The 16,620-nt window shown below is 42.7% G+C and overlaps 1 protein-coding gene across 3 annotated transcripts in view; it reads right to left on the bottom strand.

Moving 5' to 3' along the window:
- The window catches only part of CPLX2 (complexin 2), a 408,616-nt gene that overhangs the window by 91,493 nt on the left and 300,503 nt on the right, over positions 1 to 16,620 (bottom strand). For all 3 annotated transcript variants that reach the window (XM_073651150.1, XM_073651149.1, XM_073651148.1), the window contains one exon: positions 6,892 to 6,990. In XM_073651150.1, the coding sequence (XP_073507251.1) occupies positions 6,892 to 6,922 (31 nt within the window). In that variant the 5' untranslated portion in view covers positions 6,923 to 6,990. The remainder of the gene's footprint in view (positions 1 to 6,891; positions 6,991 to 16,620) is intronic.

The following is a 16,620-nucleotide window of genomic DNA, read 5'->3' as shown; positions in this document are numbered from 1 at the left end:
CAAAATAAAATTTAAAAAAAATACACATTTGGTATCGCTGCGTACAGACATGCCCGATCTATCAAAATATATAAAGAATTAATCCGATCGGTAAACGGTGTAACGAGAAAAAAAAATCAAAATGCCAGAATTACGTTTTTTTGGTCGCCACAACATTGAAATAACAGGTGATCAAAACATTGTATCTAACCCAAAATGGTATCAATAAAAATGTCAGCTCGGCATGCAAAAAATAAGCCCTCACCCGGCCCCAACTCCCAAAAAATGGAGACGCTCGGAATATGGCGCCATTGTTTTTCTTTCACCACTTAAATAAATAAGTACCTCTACATGTTTGGTATCTACAAACTGGTAATGACTTGGAGAATCATAATGGCAGGTCAGTTTTAGCAATTAGTGAACATGGTAAGAAAAAAAAAATTGTGGAATTGAAGTTTTTTTGCAATTTCACCGCACTTGGAATTTTTTTCCCGTTTTCCAGTACACTATATGGTAAAATCAATGGTGTCATTCAAAAGTACAACCAGTCGTGCAAAAAACAAGCCATCACATGGTTATAAACATAAAAAAGTTATGGATCTGGGAAAAGAGGAGCAAAAAAGGAAAACGCAAAAACAGAAAAACCCGAGGTGGTGAAGGGGTTAAATAGCAAGGAATTAATTTTAGGGAGGTAAAATTGTGTTCCACTGAAACTGCAAAGGATCAGGCAACCAACATGTGCAAAAGTATTTCCACCTGTCCCAGTTTATTACCTGTGTGTCTACTCTAGAAATTTACAAAAAAACATGTAACTCACTAAAAAATTCTGACACTACGTCTAGATTCATTCCAAGATGTTTGCTGCACTGAATTCCCTGCCCTGTCTTTGATACATGCTTTGATAAGCTGTGTTATACTATGTGATGTGACAAGACAAGGCATTATAGAGAAGCCTGCCTGGTCGTGCCCGAGGTCATGTGTGCCTTCTCAGACTGATGCAATATTCTGTACTGTGCAAATAGCATTTTTCGCGTGAATCGGGTTCAGAAAAGGTCCTAAAATTTGACACAATTTTTATGTGCATCAAAACCATTTGTTCATCTTTAAGTCGTGGTCCAAAAATTATCTCTTTTTGCAAAGTAGCACCATCTTTGGTGTTGCAATCTGAAGGAGCTATGTCTTCACTTCTTTTAGCAATGAAAACGTATTACCGATAATTATCCCTTTTTGTGCAGGCAACAGGTTTGATATTTGTTCATAAAGTGTAATAAGCTAAGGAGAAACACCAATGCCCAGATGACAAAATGATGACTTATTTCAGACATGAAGGAAGACATGGAAAGTAATAACAATTTTGTAGTAAAAATTTAAAAAAATTACCGGTTAAGAATAGTGATGAGCGGACCCGTGGAAGTTTGGATTCTGGTACCTGACCCAAACTTTATTCCAAAGTTCAGTTCAGGTACGGAAACTGTACCGAACTTGAACCAGAACCCTCTCTCCCCCTCTCTCTCTGCAACTGACCTCCGAGGAAAGTTGGTGTTTGGCGTTTAGCACCGGACACTAACTGTCTGATACGAACGCCAAACTTTTGAAGGTCAGGTTCGCTCATCTCTAGTTAAGAAGCAATGGTTTTTCACAAACCATGAAAATATTCCCTTTTTTTTGGAATGAGCAACAGGTTTGTTGTTTAGAAGGTGAAGAAGCAATGATTCTTTTTCATCAAGCCTCCCAAAACCTATATCTTTTTTGGCATTAGCAACAGTTTTCTCTTTTGGAAAGAGAAGAATCAATGGTTAATGTAATTAAGACCTTTCGTCAGCATAAAGAAGAACAAGGAGTCCTGAAAGTGATTATATGTCACCTACAGAGCCCTGATCATAGAGTGTGTCTGGGATTGCATAAAGAGGTAAAAGGATTAGTGCAAGCTTACATCCATAGAAGATCTATAGTTAGTTCCTCAAGATGTTTGGACCACTCTCCCTGCGAAGCTCCTTCAAAAACTGTGTGCAGAGGTGTACATAAAAGAATTGTTTTAAAGGCAAAGGTTGGTCGCCATAAATATTAATTTGATTTAGATTTCTCTTTTGTTCGTTCACTTAGCATTTTGTTAGTTGATAAACAATACACCATTAACACAGTTTTGAAAACATTTTTTACTTTGCAGTATTTTTTCCACTGTTGCCTAAAAACTTTTGCACAGTACTGAATGTATGTCGAATTTGACTAATATGACCAGGTGTGCAAAAAATCAGTAGTTTGTGACACTCACATTTTGTGAGCCAGTCATAGAGTTTTGTTTCTTTCAGCAATATTGGTGACGTGCTTTTGCATGAATGAAAAACATTAAATGTAACAGTTCTATATCACACTGATCAATTAAGCAGCAGCTGCCAGCTGATAGCTATCCTATCAATTAAATCTGAATTATTATTATTTCTTAAAAAAATAATATTCACTGCTTTACTGTTATGTACACTATTTGTAAAAAAAAAATTTGTCAGTGTCTTATGGCTTTCTCTCCGACCTCTATTCCTAAGCTGTGGAATGTGATGTCCTTTCACTATTCAGATTCTCCACACAATGACTGCTGTATTTGTATTATTTCACTCATTTCTAAAACTCTGCCCTAACCGGTAAATTTCAACATGTGGAGTTATCATCTATCCACAGGATATATAACTTTTGTGCTGCTGGAGGTCTGACCACTGGGATCCCCACCGAATTCAAAAATATAGCTATAATATTCTGTGTTCATTCATTCTCTATGGGACTGCTGGAGATAGCTGAATAAAGATTTTTCTGGAAGTCTTATAGAGAATATATGGAGTGGTGGCATGCCTCTCCTTTTAGAGCCACATTCTTAGGATCCTGTAGATATGTAATTACATGTTAGGAATAAGCCTTTAAGCTGATACAAATTCAGAAGCCCCAAACAGTAAGCTGTTGTGCCAAGCGAGGCTATGTTCAGATATGGTGGAATTGATGGATACTGTACCAAAAAATTAAGTTTTAGGCCATTTTCCCTACATTCCAATGGCTATGCTTCATCATAACTTACCCTAAAAGCATGACTATTTTTTACTGCACAACTTTCATACTGGTAATTTTTCAAACTATACCAAAGAATGTTTTTAAGCCAAACAGCAAAGCAAGTGTTTTGCTTGGATTGTACATGATTAAAAAAAAATTCTGCTTAAAGAGAACCTGTCATATGGAAAAAAAACTCTATTAACCTGCCTATATGCGGTTAATTCTTCAGGGTAATAGCATTCTGAAGCCATGCGGTTGCTGCGCTGCCAGGAGGAAATTAATTTTATTCCTCTCGGCAGCCTTGGGCTTTCAGTTCTAGAGATACGGTCAATGTGGCTGCAGTCAATGCTCAGTACTGTAGTGAGCCGCGACTGTAACCACACCCCTGGGCATTTGACTCTACAGTGAATCAGTGCTGAGCCGGCTGTCAGTCACTGGCAGGTGCACAGTTACAGCCGATGCTCATTGTGCACTGGGTGGTGACTGAATCCATGCCGGCCATGCCTCTGACTGAAAGCTGGAGGCTGCCAGGAGAAATAAAGTTAATTTCCTCCTGGTATCCAGGCTTTCAGTGTGGCGGTCACACAGCTTCAGAAGGCTATTAACTTGCAGATTAACACCTTATCTGCAAGTTAATAGCATTTCTTCACATGACAGGTTAAAGAAAAAAGACGTGCAATACCTATACACAAATTACTTAAAGTATTGAAGCTCGGCCTCATTCATTTCAATGAAGCTATTATACAATATCAGACACAAACTGAACATGAAACTGTTTCTGGAGGAAAACAGCTATGTTTTTCCAATCTGATACAATCCATTAGAATTCAGTTGAATGGCCCAAATTCGTATGATACACAGATTGCAAGAAGTGTCATTGTTCAGGATGGGACATCAGGTAATGATTGTACTGGGATGATAGTAGATTGCATGCATATTTTAATGTTGTTTTTTTAGGTGGAAAATACAACAATCAATGTTTAGATTAGATGTGTGTATATATATATATATATATATATATATATATATATATATATATATATATATATATATATATACATACAGTCATGGCCAAAAGTATTGAGAATGAGACAAATAGTAATTTTTCCAAAGTTTACTGCTTCATTTTTTGTAATGGCAATTTGCATATACTCCTGAATGTCAAAGAGTGATCAGCTTAACAGCAATTACTGTACTTGCAAAGTCAATATTTGCCCAGAAAATGAACTTTAACCCCCAAAACACATTTCAACATCATTGCAGTCCTGCCTTAAAAGGAGCAGCTAACATCGTTTTAGTGATTGATCCATTAACACAGGTGTGGGTGTTGATGAGGACAGGGCTGGCGATCAATCAGTCATGATTAAGTAAGAATGACATCACTGGACACTTTAAAACGAGGCTGGTTCTTGGTATCATTGCTTCTCTTCAGTTAACCATGGTTATCTCTAAAGAAACACATGCAGCCATCATTGCACTGCACAAAAATGGCCTAACAGGGAAGAGTATCGCAGCTACAAAGATTGCACCTCAGTGAACAATCTATTGCATCATCAAGAACTTCAAGGAGAGAGCTTCCATTGTTGTCAAAAAGGCTCCAGGGCGCCCAAGAAAGACCAGCAAGCACCAGGACCGTATCTTAAAACTGTTTCAGCTGCGGGATCGGACTACCAGCAGTGCCGAGCTTGCTCAGGAATGGCAGCAGGCTGGTGTGAGTGCTTCTGCACGCACTGTGAGGCGGAGACTCTTTGAGCAAGGGCTGGTTTCAAGGAGGGCAGCAAAGAAGCCACTTCTCTCCAGAAAAAACATCAGGGACCGACTGATATTCTGCAAAAGGTACAGGGAGTGGACTGCTGAGGACTGGGGCAAAGTCATTTTCTCTGATGAATCCCCTTTTCGATTGTTTGGGACATCTGGAAAACTGCTTATTCGGAGAAGAAGAGGTGAGCGCTACCACCAGTCTTGTCTCATGCCAGCTGTAAAGCATCCTGAAACCATTCATGTGTGGGGTTGCTTCTCAGCCAAGGGAATCGGCTCACTCACAGTCTTGCCTAAAAACACAGCCATGAATAAAGAATGGTACCAGAATATCCTCCAAGAGCAACTTCTCCCAACCGTCCAAGAGCAGTTTGGTGCCCAACAATGCCTTTTCCAGCATGATGGAGCACCTTGCCATAAAGCAAAGGTGATAACTAAATGGCTCATGGAACAAAACATAGAGATTTTGGGTCCATGGCCTGGAAACTCCCCAGATCTTAATCCCATTGAGAACTTGTGGTCAATCATCAAGAGACGGGTGGACAAACAAAAACCAACAAATTCTTGCAAAATGCAAGCATTGATTATGCAAGAATGGACTGCTATCAGTCAATCCAAAAGTGGATTGAGAGCATGCCAGGGAGAATTACAGAGGTCTTGAAGAAGAAGGGGCAATACTGCAAATATTGACTTGCTGCATTAACTCATTCTAACTGTCAATATAACCTATTGGTACTCATAATATGATTGCAATTATATTTCTGTATGTGATATAAACATCAGACAAACACTAATAAAAACCAGAGGCCAGCAGATCATGTGAAAATATCATTTTGGTGTCATTCTCAAAACTTTTGGCCATGACTGTATATATATATATATATATATATATATATATATATATATATATATACACACATATATGTAATGTATATGCGTTAAAAAAAAATATTGTTCACTATCTTTAAATCTCCATGTTGGGAGTGCTTCATAGATCTTTTATTTCAGGCATATTGAAAGCTTAATTTAGAAAAACATTAGATCTAAATATATTAAAGTTCTCAGCAATACACATTATACCCGAATGAATATTCTAAAATAAATCAAACAGCGCAATATGAAGTTGGTGAAAATACAGATTTTTATCAGGAAGCATTGCCTATTTCTCAAATAAAGGGGCCACACCAGGTGGAGGAATCTGTCTGTGCTTTCAATGTGACTTTCAGCAGTACGTTATTCACTTACATGTTCTCTCCATGTTTCCCATTATACTCTATGGAGCTGTTCACACGTCCATGATTTTTGTTACAGACCATGTGTCTTCAAAAAAATTCATGGAGACATGTTAGTTTTTGATTCAAGTCACAGATCAAAGTTACCCATACAAGTTAATGGGTCCACTCGGGTGTATTTTTCATACGAGAATAATCACTGACCTCTGAATGAGTCCTTGATAGGACATATGGAAAAGGAATTGTTTCATGAGACATCACCTGTAAAATGTTATCCAAATGTATGCCACAAGAATAAATGAAGCATGTCATTAATATCTGATAGGCAACTTTTGTGACCTGCACCTACCTGAAGAACAAAGCTCTGTCTTGTGCCATCAGGAATCAAGTGGGGACCATGCACACACAGTTCTCTCCATTTACTTTAATGAGCGCACTGAAGATAGATGAGCACACTCGGCCACAAACTTTAAAGATGTGAAAACCCCTGTTAAGAGTAGCCATCTTTTTTTTAAATATTTTTCCTTTCATTACATGTCCTGCAATTGGTGGGGGGTTGAGGTCCTAAGACCCCCACTGATGACTGAAAAAAATTCTCTGAAGCATGCTGCTCAGCAGGCAGAATCCCTGAAGTGTATAAGCCCAAACACCACAGTGTGAACATGCTCTTTCCGGAGGTCACCGATTCTGCCTGCTAAGCGGCACACTTGAGAGTAGTTCTTTGAGCAATCGGTAGGGATCACAGACCCTAAACCCCAGACCAAACAGCAGGACATTTAACAAAGGGAAAAAGATATTAAAGATATATAAGCTTATAAATAACAATACTGTTCCCAGAAATGGCAATTAATTAGAAGCAGATTGACACAGTACAAAAAAGATCTCTTACCCCCTAAAGCTTGTTTCATAACAAAATCCATGGTCCTCTGATGAGTTCTGCCCTGTTGGTCAAAGAGGAATTCTCATTCAGCACAGTGGGAAGGAGACACTATAAGAAAAAGATGGAGAATATTAAATATATGATGTATAATATTCCAAGCAAAACAATAAAACATGAAATATTACTGTTTGGCTATGTGCCCACGTTGCATTTATGAAGCAGAAAATTTCTGCTGCATAAATGCAAGTCCTCTCCCGGAAAAACGCATGCGGAATTCCGCACGCGTTTATCGCGTATTTTTCGCGCGTTTATCACGCGTTTTCCACATGCGGAATTGCCTTGCGTTTTTTATGCATTGGACAAAGGCAATTCCGCTTGCGGAAACGCAAAATTAAATGACATGCTGCGGATTTTTGAACGCGGCATAAACGCTGCGGAAAAATCCGCAGCATGTGCATAGAAGTTGCGGAAACCCATTGGGGATCATGGGGTGCGGGTTACCAAGCATTTTACAAGCGTTTCCGCTACGGAAATTCCGCATCAAAAACGCTTGTAAAACGCTACGTGGGCACACAGCCTTTTAATGTATTACAAAATCATTGTCATTTCTATTAGATGTTCTGTGAATACTAACTTCTTTCCCTGAATCATGAGAAGTGTACATCCCAATATTTCTCTACATTGTAAAATGTAAATGAGATAATTACAGTGGATAAACCCGTCTCATTATGGGAATGTAAAATCAGAAGCGCAAGAAGCTCCGCTTACACTTTTGCTGACATTTTCTAACAATTTCCATTGGGGGTTCCTGTATTTTTAGATTAGTATTCTATGTTTGTAGCACATGGCAGCAGAAACTTCTTAATTACATGTAATTGAGCAAAGAAGATCTTGACACTTTTTCTGGCAAAAATAGACACTTGGATTATTTTTGCTTGTAACTATTATAAGACTCAGAGAAGCAGCAACACAGAACCAGGAGTATACAGAGAAGAGGTTTATGTATGACCCGATGAACAAAAAATAACAATTCTGGCATTTTTTATGTTATTATGTCACTAATAACAAACCATGTACTACCAATTATGAGTACTCTTTTTTTCTGTTGATTATTTTGTCACTTTAAAGCATTTTTTTTTAATTTAAACATTTGATTAAACTTTTGGCACCCCAATCTCCCATCCTGTTATGCATGCTCCCCTCATCCCTCTTCCTGGTATGCATGGCACCTTCATCCCTCTTCCTGGTATGTATGGTACCTTCATTCCTCTTCCTGGTATGTATGGCACTCTTCATCCCTGTATTTATGGCCCCCCTCATCCTGCTATGTATGGCCCCCTTCATGCCTGTATGTATGGCCCCCTTCATCCCTTATGTATGGCCCCCTCATCCCTGTATGCATGGCCCCCCTCATCCCGGTATATATGGCCCCACTCATCCTTGTATGCATAGCTCCCTTCATTCCAGTATGTATGACGCCCTAATCCTGGTTCCTGGTGTGCTTGGCACCCCTTGATCCCTGTCACGCTGCACAGAAAAAAAAATAGGCCACCAACTGCGATGAGATGATAACCCATTGCTGGCAGAGGACCTCTGTTTATCCACTTAGAAGCTGCTATCACTGTAAGTGGCAGCTAAGAGGTTAAATGATTGGGAAGATAGTTATTTTCAATCCTGGCCTTTGCAGCAGAGCGTCAGATAATAAATACAACCACAACTCATGATGGAGGCTCATACTTTCTACCATGTGAGGCACAAACCACTGACACAAGCTTTTTCTAACAATGACATATGATACACCAGTCTTAAAGAAGCACTCCTCTCATCAAAATTGTTATCCTCTTAATATATTGCAGTCATCATATTATACAGCACTGTGTACTTATTTTTGCCTTTCTGCCAAGTTAATTCTTCTGCTTTCCCTTAGATATATGACATCACGTGATTAAAAACGGACTAGCTGAATCCTTCTAAGCTCTATGTAGAAACAGGAGGTCAATTTTCCCTGTATGAGTCATCACTGCAAAAGTCCCTGGAGGAGGGAGCAGCGGGGTCAGGAGTTGAAGAGGGGGATGACTTGTGCAAGGAAAAGAGACTTCTTGTTTCTATACAGAGTAGAGAAAAGAATTAACTAGGTAGAAAGGCGAAATGAGCAATGGTAAGTACACAGTGCTACATAATATGATGACTGCAATATACAGTTATATGAAAAAGTTTGGGCACCCCTATTAATCTTAAGCTTAATGTTTTATAAAAATTTGTGTTTTTGCAACAGCTATTTCAGTTTGATATATGTAATAACTGTTGGACACAGTAATGTTTCTGCCTTGAAATGAGGTTTATTGTACTAACAGAAAATGTGCGGTCTGCATTCAAACAAAATTTGACAGGTGCATAAGTATGGGCACCCTTATCATTTTCTTGTTTTAAATACTCCTACCTACTTTTTACTGACTTACTAAAGCACTTCTTTGGGGTTTGTAACCTCATTGAGCTTTGAACTTCATAGCCAGGTGTATGCAATCATGAGAAAAGCTACTTAAAGTGGCCACTTGCAAGTTGTTCTCCTGTTTGAATCTCCTCTGAAGAGTGGCATCATGGGCTCCTCAAAACAACTGTCAAATGATCTGAAAACAAAGATTATTCAACATAGTTGTTCAGGGGAAGGATACAAAAAGCTGTCTCAGAGATGTAACCTGTCAGTTTCCACTGAGAGGAACATAGTAAGGAAATGGAAGAACACAGGGACAGTTCTTGTTAAGGCCAGAAGTGGCAGGCCAAGAAAAACATCAGAAAGGCAGAGAAGAAGAATGGTGAAATCAGTCAAGGACAATCCTCAGACCACCTCCAGAGAGCTGCAGCATCAACTTGCTGCAGATGGTGTCACTGTGCATCGGTCAACTATACAATGCACTTTGCACAAGGAGAAGCTGTATGGGAGAGTGATGCGAAAGAAGCCGCTTCTGCAAGCACGCCACAAACAGAGTCGGCTGAGGTATGCAAAAGCACATTTGGGGAAGCCAATGTCTTTTTGGAAGAAGGTCCTGTGGACTAATGAAACCAAGATTGAGTTGTTTGGTCATACAAAAAGGTGTTATCTATGGCGGCAAAAAAACACAGCATTCCAAGAAAACACTTGCTACCCACAGTAAAATTTGGTGGAGGTTCCATCATGCTTTGGGGCTGTGTGGCCAATGCCGGCATCGGGAATCTTGCTAAAGTTGAGGGACGCATGGATTCCACTCAGTATCAGCAGATTCTTGACAATAATGTCAAAGAATCAGTGATAAAGTTGAAGTTACGCAGGGGATGGATCTTTTAGCAAGACAATGATCCAAAACACCGCTCCAAATGTACTCAGGCATTCATGCAGAGGAACAATTACAATGTTCTGGAATGGCCATCCCAGTCCCCAGACCTGAATATCATTGAACATCTGTGGGATCATTTGAAGAGGGCTGTCCATGCTCGGCGACCATCAAACTTAACTGAACTGGAATTGTTTTGTAAAGAGGAATGGTCAAAAATACCTTCATCCAGGATCCAGGAACTCATTAAAAGCTACAGGAAGCGACTAGAGGCTGTTATTTTTGCAAAAGGAGGATCTACTAAATATTAATGTCACTTTTCTGGTGAGGTGCCCATACTTATGCACCTGTCCAACAGTTATTACATATATCAAACTGAAATAGCTGTTGCAAAAACACCAATTTTTATAAAACATTAAGCTTAAGATTGATAGGGGTGCCCAAACTTTTTCATATGACTGTATTAAAAGGATGCAAACTTTGATGGGAGTGCTTCTTTAATAAGCATGAGCCATTAGCTATTCCAAGGGGCGGAATTATTTTAGATGAAGGTGGTTTTATTGCACTTGGGCCTTGTAGCCTAGGGGGCACAAAAAGTCCCTTTGGCCCATATTAAAATACTATTGCTATTAAGTGCACTGTGATAGTTGCGGGCCCTGTTGGAAATTTTGCATCGTGACCCACAAGCTTTAAGGTATGTCACTGGCTATACCTATTCATCTATTATCTATCTATATATTCCAAAAAAAGTAGGCAGCAATCCAGAGATTTTCAGTTGAAAAACTGGACTCTATTAGCCTTGATGGCTTGATGAAGGTTGTGCTCAACTGAAACGTCGCCACACCGGGCTAATAAAATCCAGTTTTTCAACTGAAAATCTCTGCAGTGCTGCCTACTTTTTTTGGAATCTATACTTGTACCATTGGATATTTGTTTGATGGCCTTGCACCCAAAATTTTGAATATACAGTATGTGCTGTTCCACTTTTGCATGCTATATTTATCTATGTATCCATATATTTATCACATATCTATCTATCTGTCATGGGTGTGTCGCCGCGAAGATCGTCGCGACTACACAGCCTGACTTCTCGCAGCTGAGTTTTTGGTGCTTTGTGTTTTTTGGTTGTGAGGGAGTTAATTCTCTCTCTCTGTGCTTGACGAGGCTCAGCCTCGCCCAGCTGCAGTTAATGCTGCAGTATTGGGATTCCTTCAAATACCTGCTGGTCTGATAGGGAAGTTGTCGGTGAAAGCATTTCTTGCAGACCTTCAGAGCGGATCGTTGTTAGGTGGAGTTCGGAGCGAGGAGTATGCGGTGTGGTTTCTTCCCTTCCTCCCTTTATAATTTATCTCCTAACCTGTTGTTGTTCCCTCTGTAATTGTGGTGTTAGTTTTTGTATGCAAGGTGGTTTTTGGTTTTCCCCTTGTACTGTCTCGTTTGTCTAGTACTGTGTTTTGGGCATTTTCTATTCTGTGCCCCATTGTTGTGATCGGGGTCCTTCTCAGGACTAGATTACTGAGGTTCAGGGATATTCAGGAGTTTAGGGTTACGCTGGCGGCCTGGACCTCTGTACCATTAACAGTACCTCCAGGTTGAGGGATTAGTCAGGGCCCCCGTTTAGGGTCAGCTCAGGCCCCTGACCCCCTGTACGCTGAGATAGCGTGACATTTTCACCGACCGACAAAAAAAAAAAAAAAAAAAAATTTTCCCCAACCACCATGGATCCAGTAGCCAGTCTAGCTCGGCAGTTGCAGAGTTTGTCCATGGAGATGGCGGATGTTAAGTCCAAGGTTTTGTGTCCCCTGGAGCAAGCCAGACCAGAACCTAAAGTAGCTCTCCCTGACAGCTTCACTGGGGGGCGGGACAAGTTTTTTGTTTTCCGGGAGGCATGCAAGTTGTACTTTCAGCTGCGGCCTCGGTCATCGGGGAGTGAGGAGCAAAGGGTGGGAATTGTCATCTCGCTCCTACAAGGGGACCCACAATCTTGGGCGTTCTCTCTTCCCCCGGGCTCCCCGGCTCTCCAGTCAGTGGATAGGTTTTTCGCTGCTCTGGGACTCGTATATGATGACCCGGATCGGATCTCACTTGCTGAATCCAAGTTACGTAGGATCCACCAGGGAGATCGTCCGGCGGAGGAATTCTGTTCGGAGTTCCGTAGGTGGGCCACGGACACCCAGTGGAATGACCCGGCTCTTAGGAGCCAGTTTTGTCAAGGGTCATCTGACAAATTAAAGGATGTGTTGGCACAATATGACCCTCCCGCCTCACTGGAAGCCGCTATGGCCCTTGCTATTCGCACTGACAGACGGCTTCGGGAGAGGTGCGGGATAACTCCGCCCCCTGGGATGACTCCACCTCCTTCAAGGTCCCCTCATATGGAGGTTCCCCTGGTCAGTCCAGAGGAGCCTATGCAGTTAGGAGGGACATCTCTCCGGGGGAGGGGACCGGCGGTGCACCACAAGACTGGAAGGTGCTTCTTCTGCGGGAGAAAGGGACATTTTATTGGGGGGTGTCCATCCTGTCCTTTGCAGAGTAAAGAGTCGTCGGAAAACTATTGATCCCAGGTTGTGTGGTGGACGGCAATCTGGGAGTAGGTATTTTGTCCCTAGGTTCGTCTCAGTTTCTCGTACCGGCGGAGGTGGTGGTGGGTACGAGAACTGAGAGGATATCTGTTCTTCTTGATAGTGGGGCCGGGGCTAATCTGGTGGACGCTCGGTTTGCCCGGGTTCAAGGTATGTTATTGAATATGTTGACTAAACCCATCCCCATATTTTCGATCGACGCCAGGCCTCTCGGTCAGGGAAGTTTTTTGCAAGTGGCGCATAACGTAAATCTTCAAGTGGGGGCGATACATAAAGAACTGTTGTCTTGTTACGTGTTGGAGGGTCTTCCCACTCCTATTGTGTTGGGCCTTCCTTGGTTAACTAAGTATAATCCGGTTATTAATTGGCAATCCAGGGAGATAAGCCAATGGGGTGAATTCTGTAATAAAAACTGCATGAATACGGTCATCGGTGCTGTCACTCCTAGGGTCTTACCTCCATTTCTGGCGGACTTTGAGGATGTATTCTCGGACAAAGGGTGTCAGGAACTACCTCCTCATCGCGTGTATGACTGTTCTGTAAAATTGCTCCCTGGGGCCAAGTTACCTAAATCTAGGTTGTATAACCTATCTGGTCCGGAGAGGCAGGCCATGAAGGATTATATTTCTGAGAGTCTGGCTAAGGGGCATATTAGACCTTCATCTTCCCCGGTGGCCGCGGGGTTCTTTGTGAAGAAGAAAGATGGAGGCCTACGCCCTTGCCTGGATTTCCGTGAACTTAATCGGATTACGGTCCGAGATCCGTATCCACTCCCACTTATCCCCGATCTCTTTAATCAGATCGTGGGCGCCAAATGGTTCTCTAAGTTGGATCTCAGGGGGGCGTACAATCTGATTAGGATAAAGGAGGGGGATGAGTGGAAGACGGCGTTTAACACTCCGGAGGGGCGTTATGAGAACCTTGTCATGCCATTCGGTCTGACTAATGCCCCGGCGGTGTTCCAACACTTTGTTAATGACATTTTTCGCCGCCTGGTGGGTCAGTTTGTGGTCATATATCTGGATGACATCTTAATTTACTCGCCTGATCTTGTGTCTCATCAGGAGCATGTTAGGCAGGTGTTACAGATCTTGTGGGATAATAAACTGTACGCCAAATGGGAGAAGTGTGTGTTCGCCGTACAGGAACTCCAGTTTTTAGGTTTCCTGGTGTCAGCGTCCGGTTTTCGTATGGACCCAGGGAAAGTGCAGGCAGTTCTTGAGTGGGATCTGCCAGAGAATCTTAAGGCACTACAACGTTTCCTGGGGTTTGCTAATTATTACTGGAAATTCATTCGTAATTTCTCATCCATGGTTGAACCTCTCACAGACATGACAAAAAAGGGGACGGATTTTTGCTAGGTGGTCTGACAAGGCTTGTCAAGCATTCTCCTCCTTGAAAAAATGTTTTGCCTCAGCACCCATACTCATTCAACCTGATGCGTCACAGCCGTTCATTGTAGAGATAGACGCTTCTGAGGTAGGGGTGGGAGCAGTTTTGTCACAAGGTTCGTCCCCTGGTAAGTGGCGTCCGTGCGCTTTTTTCTCCAAAAAATTGTCATCCGCTGAGAGGAATTACGATGTCGGCAATAGGGAACTCTTGGCTATTAAGTTAGCTTTTGAGGAGTGGCGCCATTTTTTGGAGGGGGTAGTCCATCCGGTCACCGTCATCACCGATCACAAGAACCTGCTTTATCTGGAGTCCGCAAAACGTCTGAATCCCAGACAAGCCAGGTGGTCGTTGTTTTTAACCAGGTTTAATTTTGTCGTTACATATCGTCCTGGGTCAAAAAATGTAAAGACGGATGCCTTATCTCGTAGTTTCCCTGGGGCCAGGAATACGGATGATCCGGTTCCTATCCTTCAAGAGGGGGTGGTGGTGTCGGCAGTATGCTCTGAGCTTGAGGAGGAGGTATTGGAGGCTCAGGGGGACGCCCCTGTTGGACCTCCAGGGAGACTGTTTGTTCCAGATCAGCTACGACAAAAGGTGATCGAGGCACACCATAACTCAGCTTTGGCAGGACACCCAGGGAGTAAAGCAACTGTGGATCTCCTCTCGCGTCGGTTTTGGTGGCCTAACTTACATACGGAGGTGGTAACTTTTGTTGCGTCCTGTGGGGTTTGTGCGCGCTCTAAGACCCCACATACCCGTCCGTCTGGGGCCCTCTTACCTTTGAAGATCCCGGAGCGTCCTTGGACTCATCTGTCTATGGACTTTATTACGGACCTCCCGCCGTCCTCGGGTAAAACGGTCATACTCGTTGTAGTAGACAGGTTCAGCAAGATGGCACATTTTATCGCTCTTCCTGCTCTTCCTAATGCTAAAACTCTTGCGCAGGTGTTCATTGGAGAGATTGTGAGGCTTCACGGGGTACCCTCCGATGTGGTGTCGGATCGGGGGTCTCAGTTTGTGTCCAAATTCTGGAAGGCTTTTTGTACTCGGCGGGGGATGCATTTATCGTTCTCATCGGCTTTTCATCCTCAGACCAATGGTCAGACGGAACGTCTGAACCAGAGTTTGGAGACATATCTCCCGTGTTTTGTGTCAGAGAACCAGGAGGACTGGGCTTCTTTCTTACCTCTGGCGGAGTTTGCTCTTAATAATAGGCGGAGCAAATCCACTGGTAAGTCCCCGTTTTTTGGGGCATATGGTTTTCACCCCCAGTTTTGTACTTTCAGTAGAGGGGGCTCTTCGGGGGTTCCTGAGGAGGGACGATTTTCGTCATCACTCGCTTCAATATGGAGAGGGGTACTGAATAATCTGAGTACTATGGGGAACCGATACAAACGTATGGCTGATAGGAGGAGAGTGTCTGGTCCGGACCTAAGTGTGAACGATCGGGTATGGTTGTCTACCAAGAATATAAAACTCAAGGTTCCCTCCTGGAAACTGGGTCCCAGGTTCATCAGGCCGTACAGGATCAGTTCTATAATTAATCCGGTGGCATTCCGTCTTGACCTCCCCCCTACGTTTAAAATTCATAACGTGTTCCACAGATCTTTGCTTAAGAGATATGTGGCGTCAATGATACCGTCACCTTTACCTCCTCCTCCAGTGGTGGTCAATGGAAATTTGGAGTTTCAGGTATCGAAAGTCATCGATTCACGTTTTAGTCGCCGGTCCCTTCAGTACCTGGTTCATTGGAAAGGGTATGGTCCTGAGGAGAGAATGTGGGTTCCTGCGTCAGATATTAACGCAGACCGGTTAATTCGGGCCTTCCACACGACTCACCCGGATAAACCTGGCCCTGAGGGTCCGGAGGCCCCTCGTAGAAGGGGGGGTACTGTCATGGGTGTGTCGCCGCGAAGATCGTCGCGACTACACAGCCTGACTTCTCGCAGCTGAGTTTTTGGTGCTTTGTGTTTTTTGGTTGTGAGGGAGTTAATTCTCTCTCTCTGTGCTTGACGAGGCTCAGCCTCGCCCAGCTGCAGTTAATGCTGCAGTATTGGGATTCCTTCAAATACCTGCTGGTCTGATAGGGAAGTTGTCGGTGAAAGCATTTCTTGCAGACCTTCAGAGCGGATCGTTGTTAGGTGGAGTTCGGAGCGAGGAGTATGCGGTGTGGTTTCTTCCCTTCCTCCCTTTATAATTTATCTCCTAACCTGTTGTTGTTCCCTCTGTAATTGTGGTGTTAGTTTTTGTATGCAAGGTGGTTTTTGGTTTTCCCCTTGTACTGTCTCGTTTGTCTAGTACTGTGTTTTGGGCATTTTCTATCTTGTTCCCCATTGTTGTGATCGGGGTCCTTCTCAGGACTAGATTACTGAGGTTCAGGGATATTCAGGAGTTTAGGGTTACGCTGGCGGCCTGGACCTCTGTACCATTAACAGTACCTCCAGGTTGAGGGATTA

Source organism: Phyllobates terribilis, unplaced genomic scaffold (assembly GCF_046119375.1).
Source record: "Phyllobates terribilis strain yellow unplaced genomic scaffold, ASM4611937v1 Scaffold_11__3_contigs__length_659146591, whole genome shotgun sequence".
Classification (NCBI taxonomy): Eukaryota; Metazoa; Chordata; class Amphibia; order Anura; family Dendrobatidae; genus Phyllobates; species Phyllobates terribilis.
This window is presented reverse-complemented; position numbering and strand designations above follow the sequence as displayed.